The sequence below is a fragment of the Ipomoea triloba genome, chromosome 1 (assembly GCF_003576645.1).
Source record: "Ipomoea triloba cultivar NCNSP0323 chromosome 1, ASM357664v1".
Taxonomy (NCBI): Eukaryota; Viridiplantae; Streptophyta; class Magnoliopsida; order Solanales; family Convolvulaceae; genus Ipomoea; species Ipomoea triloba.
This window is the reverse complement of record NC_044916.1, coordinates 32672736-32690633: the sequence shown is the minus strand read 5'-3', so window position 1 is coordinate 32690633 and position 17898 is coordinate 32672736. Positions and strand designations below refer to the sequence as shown.

General features: G+C 34.1%; 1 protein-coding gene across 1 annotated transcript; it reads right to left on the bottom strand.

Moving 5' to 3' along the window:
* Positions 1-6128: 6128 nt before the first annotated feature.
* On the bottom strand, positions 6129-10034 carry LOC116028182 (receptor-like kinase TMK4). Its single transcript, XM_031269913.1, has 2 exons — positions 7559-10034; positions 6129-7041 (listed from the first exon to the last, which is right to left on the bottom strand). The coding sequence occupies exons 1-2, from the start codon at positions 9834-9836 to the stop codon at positions 6527-6529; spliced, it is 2793 nt and encodes a 930-aa protein (XP_031125773.1). The 5' UTR covers positions 9837-10034; the 3' UTR covers positions 6129-6526.
* Positions 10035-17898: the final 7864 nt, after the last annotated feature.

The following is a 17898-nucleotide window of genomic DNA, read 5'->3' as shown; positions in this document are numbered from 1 at the left end:
CCCCCCCCCCCCCCCCCCACACCCACCCACCCAACCAAACCCTTTCCGTGAAAGATGCCGCAATAAGCTAATCAACTAGGAACGTGCGTGTAATGTAATTAATGATCGAATCACAGGATTTTAGGAATCTCTGCACATTACTAAATAGACACTAATAAAAGATTTATCTTTAAAAAAAAAAACATAAAAGATTTACCCATGAATATAAAAGTTTAGAATTCAGGGATTTTACATGAAACAAGTGTACCCACCCACTCAAGATGAAGATAGGTTAAGTCGAGTCAAATTTTGAAAAATTAGGTTAGAGCTTATAATGAGCTTGGCCTGGCTTGACGTGAAGCAATTTTAAATCATTCTTATACCATGGATTAGAGTTTTGAGTACACTTTGGACCTAGTGTAAGTGTATGCGTCTTATATTGTGAGTTTTTATGTCTCAAATTTTGTACCTAAGAGTATAAATTTTGTACATAAAACAAATTAGTAAATGTGTCTTATATTATTAATTTATGTGTCTTTTGTTTTGAAATTTAGTGCCTATGAATACAAATTATGTACCTAACTTAGATATAAAAAATAAATACTTCCTTCATCCCATTTTATGTGTTTGGTTCGGTTAATAAGACTTGACTAAAGTTATTTTTAATTCAATTTTTCATAATATTAAGTACTAGTATATATACAACATTTATATATTTAGAAACTATACTAAAAAGTACTATTAAACACAAAAATCAAATTAAAAAATAAGTAAAAATATTAAAGAAAATAAACAAATAAGAAATAGTTTATTTGATTAATAAATACGGAATAGTAAGTAAGATAAATAAAATGGGACAGAGAGAGAGAGTATGTAACATGTGTATGTGTCTTGTGTTGTGATTTTATTATGTGTTTTGTGCTATGAAATTTTGTACCTTACAAGTATAAATTCTGTATGTCATTATTTTGATCTATGGTCCATAATGCTATGTGGACCCTAGTCCATGATATAAATTGTCATTTTTAAAGGCTTAGTAGGTCATTAAAGATACTTTATTGTAGGCTTTAAATATAATTGAAGTCAATTTAAGATCTACATGCTATACATTTTATAAAGCTTACATATTTGTTTTTTTTTTTTAAAGAAAATATAATATAACAATAATAGACGAACAATTGTATCTAACTTCTTATTTTACCTCCCATTAATTCTAAACTCATCTAAAATGCTCAAAAAAAATTTCAAATCATCGCATTTATCATATACATATTCGCCTAAGTAAACAAATGAAGCAATCAATGACATTTTGGGACCAAGTTAATACAAATTACCAGCAAAATAAGCTGAAATATAAGGTAAAATAAGAGCAATTAGACAGTTATCATGGTGCTACCTGATTCCAACTTAATATATACATGTTTTAAACCTTATATATGTCAAAGACCTTATGGTTTAGTGACACCTGATTTACACTCCCACATGTAACAGAACCTTATATAATTGAAAAGAGTATCCACATATACTTAAATTTTTTAATAAGCCTTATATGTTCTCTACTTCTCTCTTCTCTGTTGTAATATTGACTAGAGTTAACTGGGAAGGAAGTGAATTTAATTGTTCATTATCTGTGATGATATGATCCCATACCCCTCTTTCTTAATATCCATCTTATGACCCATTATTCATACATATGATCTGCCCACCATTAGTCCATTAGGTTCATACAGTTGTATACAATTATAAATCCATGAAAGCCCAAGGCCAGTTTAGTTGCAGGCTGATATCCTTTTAAGAGCAAAGTTGCTGGATGCTATATGGGCCTAACTACCTTGTTTTTTGGGCCTTCTCTCTGTTCCCCGATGTCTACGACTGTCCGAAATGAAGGTAAAAAGCCTTAACTAGTGAACGCCAGTAGTTATGCCGTGGACCCAGGTCCACCTTGCAAGGTGGACCTGGGTCCAATACGACGTCGTTTCACAATTAAAAAAATAAAAAAATTAACGGCGTTAACGACTCCTCATTCCAACAGAACACAAACTCTACATTCACAGATCCTATACTCAATATTCATAATTTGAAAACTCCACATTCACACATTACAGGCTATATGTTTATTAACTATATTACCATTGTTATGCATTCACACATTCAAAACTCTATATTCACAGGTCTTATACACCATGTTCACAACTTGGGAACTCCACATTCACACATTCATAACTCTACATTCACAAATTCTATACTCAATATTCACAATTTAAAACTTCCACATTTACACATTTCAAGGCTGCTAAAACTCTGTTAACTCTACTACAGATTCACACATTCATAACTCTACATTCACAAATTCTATACTCCATATTCACAATTTGAAACTTCCACATTCACACATTTCAAGGCTGCTAGAACTCTGTTAACTCTTCTACAGATTCACACATTCATAACTCTACATTCACAAATTCTATACTCCATATTCACAATTTGAAACTTCCACATTCACACATTTCAAGGCTGCTAGAACTCTGTTAACTCTTCTACAGATTCACACATTCATAACTCTACATTCACAAATTCTATACTCCATATTCACAATTTGAAACTTCCACATTCACACATTTCAAGGCTGCTAGAACTCTGTTAACTCTTCTACAGATTCACACATTCATAACTCTACATTCACAAATTCTATACTCCATATTCACAATTTGAAACTTCCACATTCACACATTTCAAGGCTGCTAGAACTCTGTTAACTCTTCTACAGATTCACACATTCATAACTCTACATTCACAAATTCTATACTCCATATTCACAATTTGAAACTTCCACATTCACACATTTCAAGGCTGCTAGAACTCTGTTAACTCTTCTACAGATTCACACATTCATAACTCTACATTCACAAATTCTATACTCCATATTCACAATTTGAAACCTCCACATTCACACATTTCAGAGCTATATGTTCAGTAAATTAAAAAAAGAAAAAAAAAAGTGAAACGGCATCGTATTTGACCCAGGTCCACCGCATAATTTGCGAGTGAATGCTAATTGATACTATGGACCATACAGTCCATAGCAATATCAACTCGTGATATATATTCATTTTTAGTATAGTATAAGTCTATTTTAGGTGACGATGAAAACTTATCTATGACTCTAACTGGCAAAGAATCATAAGAGGTATGTCTTTCATAGTTGGTCGGCTCAAACTAAGAATACTAATAGACCGCTCTCATTAGGAGTCTAAGTTAAGGGTTACTAAACATGTGTATTTAGTGTATGCATGTTAAAATGAATTTGTAGTACATTAAAAATGAGCATAAAGTATACTACAAAAATAAAAATGAATTTGTATGGGGGCCCAGTTTACGATATGGACATGAAGTCCGCAATATAATTTACTAGTAAATTAGCACCACAATCTCAAAGGCATTCATAAGAGAAGTAACCAAAAAAACAAAAAAAACAAAACAAAAACAAAAACAAAGTTGGAGTTTAGGGATAAACAAGAATAACAATGTTCAAACCCAATGGGGTAGCTCAAGTAGCGAGAGAGCTCTCTTTGTGGGGAGGAATTTTGGGAGAACCCGAATTCAATTCTCACAAGTGACGATTCCCCCTGGGCCAGCTCCTGTGCCCCCCGGACCATTCAACGGACGGAGACGGAGAGAAAGAACTTTGTAAGGATAAAACCACAATTAAGACGGATGGAGACGGAGAGAAAGAACTTTGTAAGGATAAAACCACAATTAAGACGGATGGAGACGGAGAGAAAGAACTTTGTAAGGATAAAACCACAATTAAGAAGTTACTTATGCAAAATCCTTAACATTAAAATTGATTTATTACTCACAAATACTATATTTTCTCCTCAAGCTCAACTCTTGCTTGTGAAAGATAGCTATTCCTCCGCTTTGATGCTTTCTTGTAGTTGGTTTGCAAATTGCAACTATAAAATTTCATGTTCAACTCTCCGGATGAGTTGTCTATTAATCTTTTTAATTTGACTCAATCAACTGCTGATGAGTTACAGACTTTTTAGTAAAATAAAATGAACTATAAACATGAATTTGTTGTTGAAGATGACTCAACTTGAGCAACGACCAAATCAAAATGAATGTGAAACGTTTTTATTAAATAACTTAAAGTCTAATTCGATTATTTAAACAAGACATTATAAGGTTGCGATTTTGACCTCCTTCATGCATTTTGTCCCTTGCATCATGGCACTTCACTTGCTGTAACTTTTTTTTTTAGCAAATGCTGGTCATTAACGCCGTAGGCATTTGTAGATCTGTATTGACAATCCCACCTGCCCCACGTGTCATGATTAAAGATCAGAAATAATTGATAATCATTAGCTAATAGTAAAGGCAATTATATCTCTATATAATTAATACTTGTTCTCCAATTAAAATTATTGTCTATCTTTACATCATGCATGTAGGGAAAGAAGTTGATGATTACAAGGGTTCGGATAGCTCAATTAGTCATAAGGGTGAAGTTTGTGAAAAAGAGACAAGTGATTGAGCCTCACTAGCATCAGTGTAGGAGTAACCTCTCAAAGTGGGGGCTCCTTGTAACAGTCAGCAATGCTCGCTTAGATCAGTATTGATAGTGGATGGTGTAGGTGTAGCTAAATTACGGATTTTTTTTATTTTTAGTATTTTTTTTTTTAATTTGAGTTGTTTTTTTTTTTCAAATTATAAAAAGAAAAGACAATATATAGCTAAATCGAATTCATCTTTTCTTCTTCTTTTTTTTTCTTTAAAAAAGTACATAAAAAAGTAGTGATTTATGGACATGTTATGGTATGTGAGTTTGATCCACCTCATTCACATGTTGCATTGCCTTGATGAAATGAAGCAGGTAAGTATGTTAGGTTTGGTTTGGCAAGAAAATGTCTGGTTTTAAAGACAATTATGGTGACATATGAGGTCCACCTGGTGTCCTCTCATTAAAAGGTTGTTTTTTTTTTGCTCCTATTGTATTGAGGGTTGATAAATGAAAATGACACATACACAACTATTTAAGCTACATCTCTATCTCTTTCTCTTTTGTTTTATTTTTATTTGTCAAACACTTTCTTTTTTGAAAATTTGTCAAACACTTTGAGAAGTCCTACTTGCACTCTTCATTTCTTGATATTTTAAATCAGTACATAGTTGACCAAATGGGAATAAATAAAGGAGTTGGAAGAAAAGATCAGTTGCTAACCACAATTGGCATGCCAGCTTTCACACTTCATTATTATTCTTTTTTAAGTATTTTAGGTGTAACATCAAGTATTAAACCTCAATCTCCTGTCATTATCATGCAAAATTAAAAGTTTTTTTTTTTTTTTGGCTATGGTTAGTTATGCAAAACAATCAATTCATACAAAAACTAGTCAAAAAAAACATTGAAAAATGTTCCTGCTACATGTGAACCTTAAATGCGAGTCTTCTTCAAAACAAAAGGGGGGGGGGGCCTTGGCATCTGCCAACCTGCACATTCATCTTCATGTTCATGTGAGGTGATTCTGGAAATAGACAATTTGCCATATATATATATATATAGATTTTGGTTCAAATGCGGCCGTGCTCTCCCGTGCGGCCGTGCGGTCACACACCATTCAATATTACGAAATACACCACTCAATGTTAAGAAACACACCACAATGAAACACACCATAATGTTAAGAAACACACCACAGTGCATATTCGTGTGGTGTGTTTCTTAACATTGAGCGGTGTATTTCGTAACATTGAGTGGTGTGAACCGCACGGGAGAGCACGGCGACACTGATATATATATATATATATATATATATATATATATATATATATATATTAAAATAAAAGTTGAGTGACAATGAAACGTGTTGTCAGAGTATGTACTAGATAAATCCCACTTATAGCTGATCGGTTCAAACTAAGAAGACCAATAAGCTGCTCCTGCTGAGAGTCAAATTTGTAATCTTACCGTAATCAAGCCAACAATATGACCAACTTAGCTAGAATTGTCCAAAATTTTAAATTTTGTTTTCCTCTTTCCCTGTTTTACTCATTCTAACCAATCAGATTCAGCCTAAATGGTTGTGCCTACTCAAAGTGTCACTGCAAAGATTTGGAGCATGAAAGCTTAGAAGTACAAAACAGTGTAAGGAGGAGAAACATTGCAGTTTTAGCTCAAGAATTCAAAATATATTTACATAGAGTGTTTTAGGTGAAAAAGAATTTGGTACATGTTTCTGTTTCCTCAGAAAGAAAAGCAAAACTGGAAGTCCTTTCCTGTTTCTCACAACATCATCCCTCGAGCAATCTGCGACGATAGTGAATCAGACAAAACCCCCAGGACTTCTAATAATTCGCTTCGGTTCAAACTGGGGATGGCAAGAAAAAGATTAAAGTCATGAATATGTTGACATAGGATGTGCCAAATGAACATACTCTTGGCGATGCAAAATGAAGCAAACCATTCAGGGGCTTCTTTGACTTCTTGATTCAATCATGATTGTAGTGCTTCTTCCCTTTGAATGTAACTTGGGATTGATTTGTTTCACCTACAATCTGTCGAGTTAAAAGAATCTGCGAATCCGGATGGTTTTGAGGGAATGCTCGACTGTGATTGACTGTATGAGAAATCATCGAACATTCTGGAAGTTCCTTCATCCGCTTGCCATCTTTGAAGGGCTTGAGGGAGGCTCATATGGAGATCAATACCGTAGCTTTCATCTTCTTCAGGTCTAGAAGGCTTCCACTGTTCAACCAGCGGACCAAGGACATTGACAGCATGGCCCATTTCAGGTCTCTGAAACGGCTCACGTGCAGTGCAGTGACCAGCCAACTCAGCCACCTTAGAGATGCTCTCGTAAGTTTCATCATCAGGGTCAAGGTTCGGGTCAATAGCCTTTCGGAGATTGTCTTTGTTGATAAGGACCCTGCGAAACCACGTGACAAGGTGCGACCTTTCATCTGGCATGGTCTCATCAAGTGCTTTTCTACCCGTGATTATCTCCATTAAGACAACTCCAAATGCATAAACATCCACTTTTGTTGTGACTCGTCCAGTAGCTGTAGAAAAAGGAGGCAAAAGCTTCAGAGTAGTGCACGGGACAGATCACAAATCTAAACAATGCTAGATTTTTTTTTTCATCGGCACACTGGACTAGACAATAGCAGATACACTGGAGATTCATTATTTTGTGCAAATTATCATAAAAAATGAAAAGTGAATGCTCGATACCAACACAGGCTTGACTACGTTGAATTTTACATGGTTGGAATGCATATTAGTTTGTTGAGATTAAACTTTAGCTTGTCTATTTGATAATTAAGAATTTTAAAGCATCCTAACATATGTTTCACAGTTTATTTCCCCCCGCTCTATCTTCTGATAACTACTTTATTGGCATCATGCATTGCATATTTGCATTTGATCATAACAGAAAAGTTAGTCTTTGAGCACTGCAATTTGTTTGGCACGAACTAATAATGCAAGAAGATGATATGCCTAGAAAAGACAGAATGGATGATTATTTAGGTATCACGTTTAGGAAAATACATTTAACATAGCACAAAGGGTACTTACCAGCATATTCGGGTGCAAGATACCCAAATGTTCCAGCCAGTCGTGTCTCCACTGAATATTTCCCGTCAGGTGCATTTTTTACCAACCCAAAATCTGCAACTTTCGCTCTCATGTCATCACCAAGCAGAATATTAGAGGGTTTTAGATCTCTGTGTATGAAACTTTGTTGTGCCAAGCTATGCAGATATTCCACTCCCCTTGCCACGTCCAATGCTATTGTTACCCTTTGCGTCCAAGTCAGAGGTTGGAAGCCGTGCTCCTGCCATTCGAATAGATGTTGGCTTAAAGTGCCCTGTGGCATATACTCATACACCAAAAGCCTCTCGTTGCCATTAATACAATAACCAAGGAGGGCAACTAAATGCCGGTGCCTAACTTTAGTAAGGACTGCAATTTCTGCTTGGAACTCTTTCATTCCTTTCGTGCCCATCGCCCCGCCTTCCATCCTTTTCACAGCAATCTTAGTGCCATCGTGTAATTCACCCTTGTAAACAACACCAAATCCTCCTCTTCCCAACACATTATCCTCGCTGAAATTGTTGGTCACTTGTCGAAGAACTTGAATTGAAATAGTAACATTCCCACCTTCAAAAACCGGGATCTCACTGTGATCACCACTGCTCTGGCTCTGCAACTCGTTTGGGACTCCAGCATATCCACTAACACCGGTCACACCCCCCACCACACTAGTCTTAACCATCTGGTTGCTCTTCTCAGGGCTCTCAACCCTCCCAAACCTCTTATGGCGCCGCTTCATGTAGCACTTGTAAGACACGAACAACACAACTAGAACAAAAATAATCACAGCTATAACCACACCTGCAATCATACCCGGTGAAACCGAGGATCCACTTGACCCGTGAGAAGGACTCCCACTAGGTTCCCTCGAATTCGACCCCCCGGGTGATCCACCACCCCCACCCCCACTAGTCCCATTCTTCCCAAGCAATAAGTTACCACCATAACTAAACTTCACAGAAGATGGAAATACAGGTATAGGCCCAGACAAGTTGTTGTTAGTCACATCAAGGACTTGAAGCTTAGGCAAAGTAGTCAAGCTCTCCGGAATGGAACCAGTAAGGTTATTATCATTCAAATACAAATTCCTCAGAGCAGTCAAGTTGGCAAAGGCAGGCGAAATAGTACCTGGAAAATGCTGCCTTCCAAGATTTACAGTAATCACATTCTGCTGCTGTGGATCACAATTAACGAATGTCCATTGATTACAAGCATCATTCCCTTCCCAAGAATCGGCAAGGGAGATCGGATACCCTAGACCGCCGGCCACAGCAAGTAGGGTAGTGACCTGCGGATCACACGGACCAGGGGTGTCCTTACAGAAGCTGTTTATAGGGCCAAGAGTGGCCGAAACCCCATCTCTAAACTGAGGCTTAGGGCCTTGTAATTTGTTGTTCTGGAGAGTAATGTTCTGTAAATTGGGAAGAGACATCAAAGAATCCGGAATAACCCCGGTGAACTGGTTATCCCTGAGCTGCAAATCAAACAGATTTGTGCATTTGGAAAGGTCAGGAATGGGGCCGGAAAAGGCATTGGCGTGAAGCCATACTTGGGAGAGCTGAGTCATGGAGGAAAGCACGTCGATAGTCCCAGTAAGGCCTTGCTTCTGGTTATTCAGCCATAGATTTTGGATCTCCGAGTTGGCTAACGATCTAGGAAGCGACCCGGTGAAATTATTGTAAGATAATCTGAAGTTCTGGAGATTCGGGAAGGAATCGAAGAAATCGGGAATAGAACCGAAGATACTTGCATTACTAGCATAGAAAGAGTTCAAATTCGTGCTTGCGGTCAAGTAAGTAGGGATTTGCCAAGGGCCGAGATTTCCGTTTTCGGAAATGCTGAATGTCTGCAACTTGGGTAGACCTAAGAGGAAATCTTGGGGGACTGAGCTGAACTGATTGTTGTCCAGGTAGAGCTGCTGGAGGTTAGACATATTAGCGAACGACGGCAACTCTCCGGCGAGGGAGTTTTTCTGGACGGAAAGAGTTTGAAGACTGGAAAGACGGGTGATATCGGAAGGGAGGGTGCCGGAGACGGACTTAGAGTCGAGGTTAATGGAGACGACGTTGCCGGTAGCCTTGTCGCAGTTCACGTTAGTCCAAGTGCAGAAGGGCGCGGAGGCGGACCAGCCGGAAGGAGGCGGAGAGAGGGCGGCGAGGAGCTTGGACATGACGGCGGCATCGTCGGAGAAGGCGACGGAGATGAAGGTTATGAAGATGAAGAGGGAGAGATGGAGTGGAGGTGATGCGGTGGAGGCCATGGGGAATGGTGGGATCTAGGGCGTTGGGAGAAGCATATAATCGGTGGGGCGGAAGAGTTACTCGGCTTGTTTGGAGAAGAAGAAAACCGATTGCTTAATTACAATTTGGAAATTTTGTAATAAATTGTTGAGTGCTTGTAGTGATGTTCGAAAGAGGATATTATGGTTAGTAAGACAGCTGCGTATGAACTGGATGAATCTAGGCTGCAGTGTTTCGTTTTTGTTTTTGTTTTTTCTTTTCGTTTATATGTTTGTGTTATACTCAATCAAACAAGATTTTTATAAATTTTTAATGATTTTAAAAATATAATAATATCCAATCTCAACTTTTAAAGTTACCATACTTTTTAAAGTTGATTCACACTATGTTTGGCAAACCTAACTGAAAAGGTAACTAAAACCTGAAAAGTAGTTGAAAACTAAAAAGGTATAAGCTCGAAGCTGAAATCCGAAGAGCTGTTATGCTTAAAAGTGTTTGGTAAAATTAACTTTTTGATAAGCTGATAAATGTAAAAATACTAAAAAGGACATCTTTATACAATTTAAATAATTTTAAATTTAAATAGGTCTGTTTATATATTAAAATATAAAATAATGAAATCAATATATTTAAATAAAATATAAAGTAAGAACATATATTTGAAAATATATAAAGTAAAAAAAATATTTATAATTCATAAAATTAGTTAATACAAAAAATAATGTTCAAACATAAATATCAAACTAAAATTACAACCAAACATAATAAAAAGAAAATGTCAAAAGGATTTTAATTGAGAGGGGTAGAAGATGTCATTTATTTAATATAATAAGGATAAAGATATAAAAAAGTTAAAAAGCTACTAGCTTATTTTGAAAAGCTACCTCAAGTAGCGTTTCAAAATAAGCTCTTATTTTAAACTACTAGCTTATTTTGAGAACATTACCAAACAGAGCTTATAGCTTATTAGTAGCTTAAAATAAGCTATAAGCTCCTAAATAAGCTCGGTTAAACAGAGCCTCAAGCTTATATAATATATATATATACACACACACACACTAATATTCAATTCAGATTTGTATCTTTGCAACAAATTGCTAGTGCAAATGAGTGCTTGATCAATACTTAATCAATTGGTTGCAAACGGTATACTTTAATTGTGAAGGTATTAATGCATTATTATTGTTATTATTAACATTTAATCATTATTTAATACTACTTCCGTCTCATTTTGATTGTCTGATTCGTTTAACGAGACTTGACTGAAGTTATTTTTAATCCAATTTTTCGTAATATTAAGTTTAACATTAATATATAAAATTTATATATTTAGAAACTACATTAAAAGTACTATTAAAAACAAAAATATAAATTTAAATATAATAACAAATTACTAAAGAAAATAAGCAATGAAGAAAGAGTTGATTTGACCAATGAATAGTAAATAGGACAGGTAAAATGGAACAGATGGAATATTTAATACTTTATATGAATGCTTCTAAATTTCTAATGATTTATTTTATAAATTTATATGTAGATATAGATGATGAAGGTATTAATATCGATGAATCGATTGAGAAGGTTTCTAATGTTATTCGTGGATGAAGGTATTTTAGAATTTAATTTTTTAAGATTTATATATTCATTTATTGATTTATTATTTTACTAATTTTTTTTTATAGATGCTATATTGGCATATTGCTATTGTCTATGTATGGATTTTTATTTTTTATTTTTTATTTTTTTAGATTTAAGTTATGTTTGAACTTTGAACTTTGAACGTTTGATTTGTTTTTTACTTTTGGTTATGTTATTTATGTGGGTCTTGTTTCTACTCTTGTGAGACTTGAATACTTTGAGGTTTGAATGTTTTGTTAAGATTATGGATTTATGGTGAAAATTTTGAATGTTTTGTTAAAACTTGAACAATGTTGATTGTTGAATATTTGTTAGTTGTTACTTGTAAGTTGTATCATAATTCATGAATGTTTTAAATACAAAATTATAAGTCTACAATTTTATAATTAAATTGTAAGTGTGACGAGCCAACCCGTTTTTCGCCGACCCATGACGAGCTAACCTGGGCTGGCTCGTATTGACAGCTCTAACCACAGGGTCTTTGGCAGCAGAACCCCTATTTAAGAGTCATTGAAAAAGGTATTGATTCTCAGTCACTTCTCTTGTTCTTTTTTCCTACCAATACATTTTGTTCACGATAGGTTTTAATCATTTCAGATCAATTAAAGTTTTTCAATGACCTTTAAGTCTCTAGTGAAATTCAAACCTCCATATTTACTCTTGTAAGGTGATCGATCGAACAAAAAATTTACCAAACTATTTTAAAGTGTGTACTAAATTAAATTTCATTATTATATGATAATTTATAAATTACACAAAATAATAATAAAATACATTAAGAAGATTTTGTATAACAATATAAATTATATAAAAATAATAAATTACAAAAAAAAAAAAAAATCGTATGTAACGATTTCATACAAAGATGTTGATAACCTTTTCTTTGTGTTTGTCTGGCTACTATTAATCTATTATACATCAATCAGTTATTCGCCGGTCCCTGCTACTCTGCTAGTACTCCCTACAACATCAATTTGGAATTCAAACAATTTGATGATTCATAAATTTATTTATTAAAAAAAATCAGAGAAATTGAATGAAGCAGATGTGTCAAGACCATTTCCTATCTTCACATGTCACAATAATTGTCACGCACCACAAATTCTAGCAATAACAGATATATAATGGCTTTCCCTGTAAATCAAACACACACACACACACATATAAAATTCCATTGATTACATGTATATATGTACATAAATACATACAATAAAATATTACAATATCACAAATAAAAATATCGTATGAATCTTGAATGAGCATCATCCATCTTTGACAGCATACAATATTGGTATGTTTTGTGTTAATTACTTGTTTGTTTTATCCTTGTATTTGAAAATAATCATGTATGTCCAATTATTTACAGAATGATGATTTATAAATACCTCACGCATGACACAACTTCCCATTTCAAGATTACCATGCAAATACACCAAAATTATACAAAATTGGGTCACACAACTCTCACAAATTCAACAAAATTTCACGCTTTGAGGTGCGTTATCATCCCATCAGTACAAAATATTTGTTTCTCTAATTTACATCTAACATTGTAGAACATTATATATATGTGCGCTCTCATAAGTACGTATTTCATTTCTGTTCTCACAAAATAAATAAGTAAAGAAATAACTTAGTTATTTCAAGTCACTAATAAAATCAACAAAAGAGTACAATTGTAAAGCATGTACGTGAGAGAACATCACACATTGCATACACATGAAGATTGGTAAGAAGATAATAATATAATGGTTATTCGTCATCCAATTTACATATTTATTGACTTTTCAGTAAATATAATTAATATTCTCTGTTAAGAAGATTTCAAATAGCACCTATAGCCCTATAGGTGGTTGGCTCATATCTCTATCATCATCCACATCTCATATTTTCAATTTTTTTTCGTAATTGTCAAAAAAAAAAAAATCCAATGTTTTTAATTTCCCAATGAATATAATAATTGCTAATTATCCACAAATTTGCAAGCCTGGTTGCTGAGTTTTATCACTTCTCACGATTTATTTTACTTAGAGTCCAATTCATAAATAATATATCATTTGAGTACAACTAACTTGAACCTTTTCTGAAAAAGCCATCCAACTTGAAACAAATATAAAACTGCTGCATAATTATTTATAGTGCACTCTTATAATTTCGTACTTATATTCACCAAAAACCATAGCAAATTCCCTATATTAATTCACAATTTCATATTATATTTCACATTAAATCATGTCATCATAATACTTTGTACGTTAAAGTGGTTGGATTATTTTGAACAAGTTTCATAAAAATATATTAAGATTTGAAAAAGAAAATACTATACAATTATACACATTATGTATTATTATGTACTCTATACTAAATAAGGATGTCGTCTGCCAAAGACGTGGTGTAGTGACACCCGGTTACACTCCCACATAGGAGGGTGGGTTCGAACCTCGGTGGATGTAAAAGTCATAAAACCAATAGTGGGTATGGTGATCCAAGCGGGTCAGTTGATATTACTTGCGACACTTGAAAGTTGAACCAATTTATGTACACCTAATTTACACTAACATTAACATCCCTAGGTAGATATTAGTTGTGCATATAAGCACATATATTTAATTATACTCCATTTGTCTCATGTTATATGTTTTGTTTAATTCAAATTAACTTTTTCTTATTTCTTTAGTATTTTATTATTATTTAAAAAATTTTATACTAATACCAAATTTAATATAATAAGATTGTAAACAATTTTAGACAATTTTTGTTAATTAAACTAGATACATAAATGTGACCGGAAAGAATATATTGGAAGGTTACATATTGAATTTGAATGTCAGATTGGATCGACGAGATTTTTTGGGCCTGACGTCATCATTCATTTATTCAGTAACATACACGTACCGCAAACATGACCTCTGCGAGCCCACTAGGCCCAACATTTCAGTCCAACTCAATATATAATTAGGGCATGTTCTATTGACTTATCCATTTGGAAAAAAAAATTTTCCCCATTTTTGTTTGGAAAATATTTGAATTAAGAAAGTGTTTTTACCCATCCTAATATTATCCTTAATTTTTTAAATTAATTCAGCACTTTGTGGTCCAGCTCAGAGCACCTTGTGGTCTGACTAAAAAGTGCGTCAACAGTTAAGACCAGCTCAGGACACCTTGTGACCTGACTAAGAAAAAATCTTAATGTAACTTATAATTATTGGTGTTTATAAATTAGTGGTCTTACCAACTTGTAATGAAGACAGAAATATTTAATTAAATGGTTCTATGTCCGGAAGAAAAATGTGTAGAGGGTCAATAGCGTTACTCTTTGAATTAAATAACAATTTCAATATCTTTTTTTTCTTCTATTATTATTTTTTCTTTTGCCAAACACACCTAAAATGCTAAGAAATGAAGAGATTTGACACCTCACCAACGGAAGCCATTAAATTTTGTCATATTTGCCGTGTACATGTGGAGCATATTTGTCAATTAAAAAAAAAAGTTGTAATTTGCTATTCCAAACTATTAAACTGCCTCCATTCCGACCAAAAAAGGACTAAAACCACCCTATTGTAAAAATTTAAAGAGATAATAAGTAGTACGGAGTAATATTTATGTCAAAAATTAAAAGATTGAAATCACTATTTTAAATATATAGAGAAAAACACTATTTTCACTTCATGTAACGACTAAATAAATTAATATAGTTGAGGTCTGTTTGGAAAGCAGGAAAATGACTTCTGGAAAATGAGTCATTTTCCGGAAAACAGTTTCATTTCCAGTGTTTGGATGTATTATGGAAAACTGCATTTGTGTGTTTGGTTCATTTTCTGAAAAATTGATAGAATTGTATAATTAAACATTGTAATTGTTTTATTTAAAATATAAAAATTATAATAGTTATTAAAATAATGGTATTTAATAAAAAATAGAATTTATAAAAAAAAATTAAAAATTAAAAAAAAATTAAAAAAAATAAAAAATATAGCAAAGGTTTTCGGTGGTTTCCCTACCTCCTTGATCCATGGTTATTGGTGATATGGCTTGGTTTTGGTCAAAACATGTGAAACAACAATTCTGGCGATTCCGTAAAATGACTTACGGAAAAAAATTCCGTAAGTCATTTTCCGGAAAAATTTACTGATTTTCCTTGGTCAACGGAAAATGTTTTCCGTTGACCACATTTTCCGGACGTTACCAAACACATAAAACTCGGAAAATATTTTCCGGAAGTCATTTTACAGGTTACCAAACACACCCTAAATTAGAAATTACAATATTAAAAATAAAAGTATTAAATTTGAAAATCACGATGAGTATTATTACTTAAAAAGTGAATAAATTAAGAATTATGGGGAGTTTAGTTGAAATATGGGAATCATAATTAGAATATAAATTAAAGAGTGAATGCCTTTTTTGGTCTTATTTTTATTGGCCATATTCCAATTTTAGTCCCTTTTTTTTATTTTTGTCACATTGCGTCCACAGTTATTAAACGTGTTCCAATTTTGGTCTATCGTTAACTTTCCCGTCTAATGGCTGTTTGAAGGAGGGCTACTTTCGTCTTTTTACGCATTGTCTCTTCGCCTTACATACTATCCCTCCATGGATCTTCTTCGTCTCCTCTCATGCCTTGCAGGCTTCATCTTCTTCGTTTTACTATACATAAGAATAATAAGCCCTAGTAATAAGAATAGAATTGAAACCTGATATTACCCCCAGTGGTGGCCGCCGCTCTTCCGATCATCGTCCACATTCCCATCCTCAACAACCAAAACCAGATGACGACACGCTTCTTCGGGTCCTTCTCCGGCTTGGGGGCGGCGGAGGCGGAAACGAAGTCGAGACGCCTGGGGAGCGGCATGATGGCGACTCCATAGGGGAAGTGCGACATCGCGGGGGCGCAGCAAATCCGACCAAAATCGGTGCAAATCTAACCAAAATCGAAGAAATTGGAAACCAAAATCGAGCAATTTCGAAAGGACCAAGCATGAAGGGAGCTTCAACCGGTTGGGCACATTGGGCTGTGGAATCCCAGGCCTCTGATCTCGTAAAGTCGATCGCCTTCTTTGTTCTGTTTCAGATTGGGTTTCTTCAGTCGATCGCCTTCTTTGTTCTGTTTCAGATTGGGTTTCTTCAATTTATTAGTTTGAGATTTGAACTTTTTGCTTGTTGCTAGAGTTGCTGAATTTTGAGATTTGAACTTTTTGCTTGTTGCTAGAGTTGCTGAATTTTGCTCATTGTTTATCCCATTTGCTGATCGTTTGTGCCTGATTTAAAATTACTGCAAATTCCAATTTGAGCCTCTTTGGAAGAGTTGAAAATTGACTAGAATTTCATTGGATTTGAATCCATATGCTCTTTTTTTGAAAAAGTATATCAGTATCAATTTCTTTCATTTTTTCGGATTTTCATAAACATGCAAAAGGGTCTGTTTTGAAGATTCAGAACTAGATTGCTTTAAGCTGAACAACATAATTTCTTTTTTCCTTACAATTGTTTCTAGAAGACATTATTGGATCTCATGGTATATTTTTTTTTCTTTTTAATTGATGAAGACCTGGAGAACTTTGCTTGCGGCGGCAAAATGAGCATATAATTTTTTTTTTATTACATTTGTCTCAGAACATGGAAATGGAGCAGTTTCTACCATTGATTTGACTGCAAAAACTTAGAATTTAACATGAAAAGACCGAAAAACCCCTGTCTTGAACGACCACTTAACGGAAAATCTAACGGTGGACTAAAAGTGGCAAACGTTTAATAATAGTGGTCTCAATGTGGCAAAAATTAATAAAGTGGACTAAAATTAGAAATTGCCCAATAACAGTAGGACCAAAAATGAAAATCACTCTAAATTAAATACTACTTGATAATTGAAATGTGTTCTAATAAAATAAGTAGAGTCTTTAGTGGATAGAAATCATAATCAAAATAATAAAAACATATATGTGTGTGTTCGTGTTGATGCACTCATGCGTGAGTGTGAGACTTGAAAAATGGAAGTAAATTTTTATTATTTCAATAGTAACTCCCGATGTCAAGATCTAGCTTAATTAGTACAAGTTTTTAATTAAAATTTTATTAGGAAAAAAAAAGAGCAAATAGTCCATTGAATTTTATATGAAATGTCAATTAAGCTTGTTGAATGTTTAAAAGTAGCAATTTATTAAACACATTAGAGCAACCCCATCAATGGAGAATGCATGAATTATGTCAGATCTATATCTTACATGGAGGAGAGAGATAGTTGGAGAGAGAGGGTTGGGGAGCATTTGTAAGAGAGGGTTCATGGGCTGACACATTTAAGATTGGAGCTTCAACGCGCACAGCAGCGCCCACTCGGGTGCGCCTGACAAAGCTGCATTTTTATTTTTTTTATTTAATTTCAGATTATTTTTATTATTTTTTTTATCCCTATCACTTTCTCTTTCGTAATCACACTTACAAAAA

Excerpts from the sequence above, each read along its gene's own strand:
- LOC116028182 (XM_031269913.1), bottom strand. The coding sequence starts at position 9,836 with ATGGCCTCCACCGCATCACCTCCACTCCATCTCTCCCTCTTCATCTTC. Across the intron at positions 7,042-7,558 it reads TCTTGCACCCGAATATGCTG|CTACTGGACGAGTCACAACA; the intron begins GTAAGTACCCTT and ends CTTTTTCTACAG.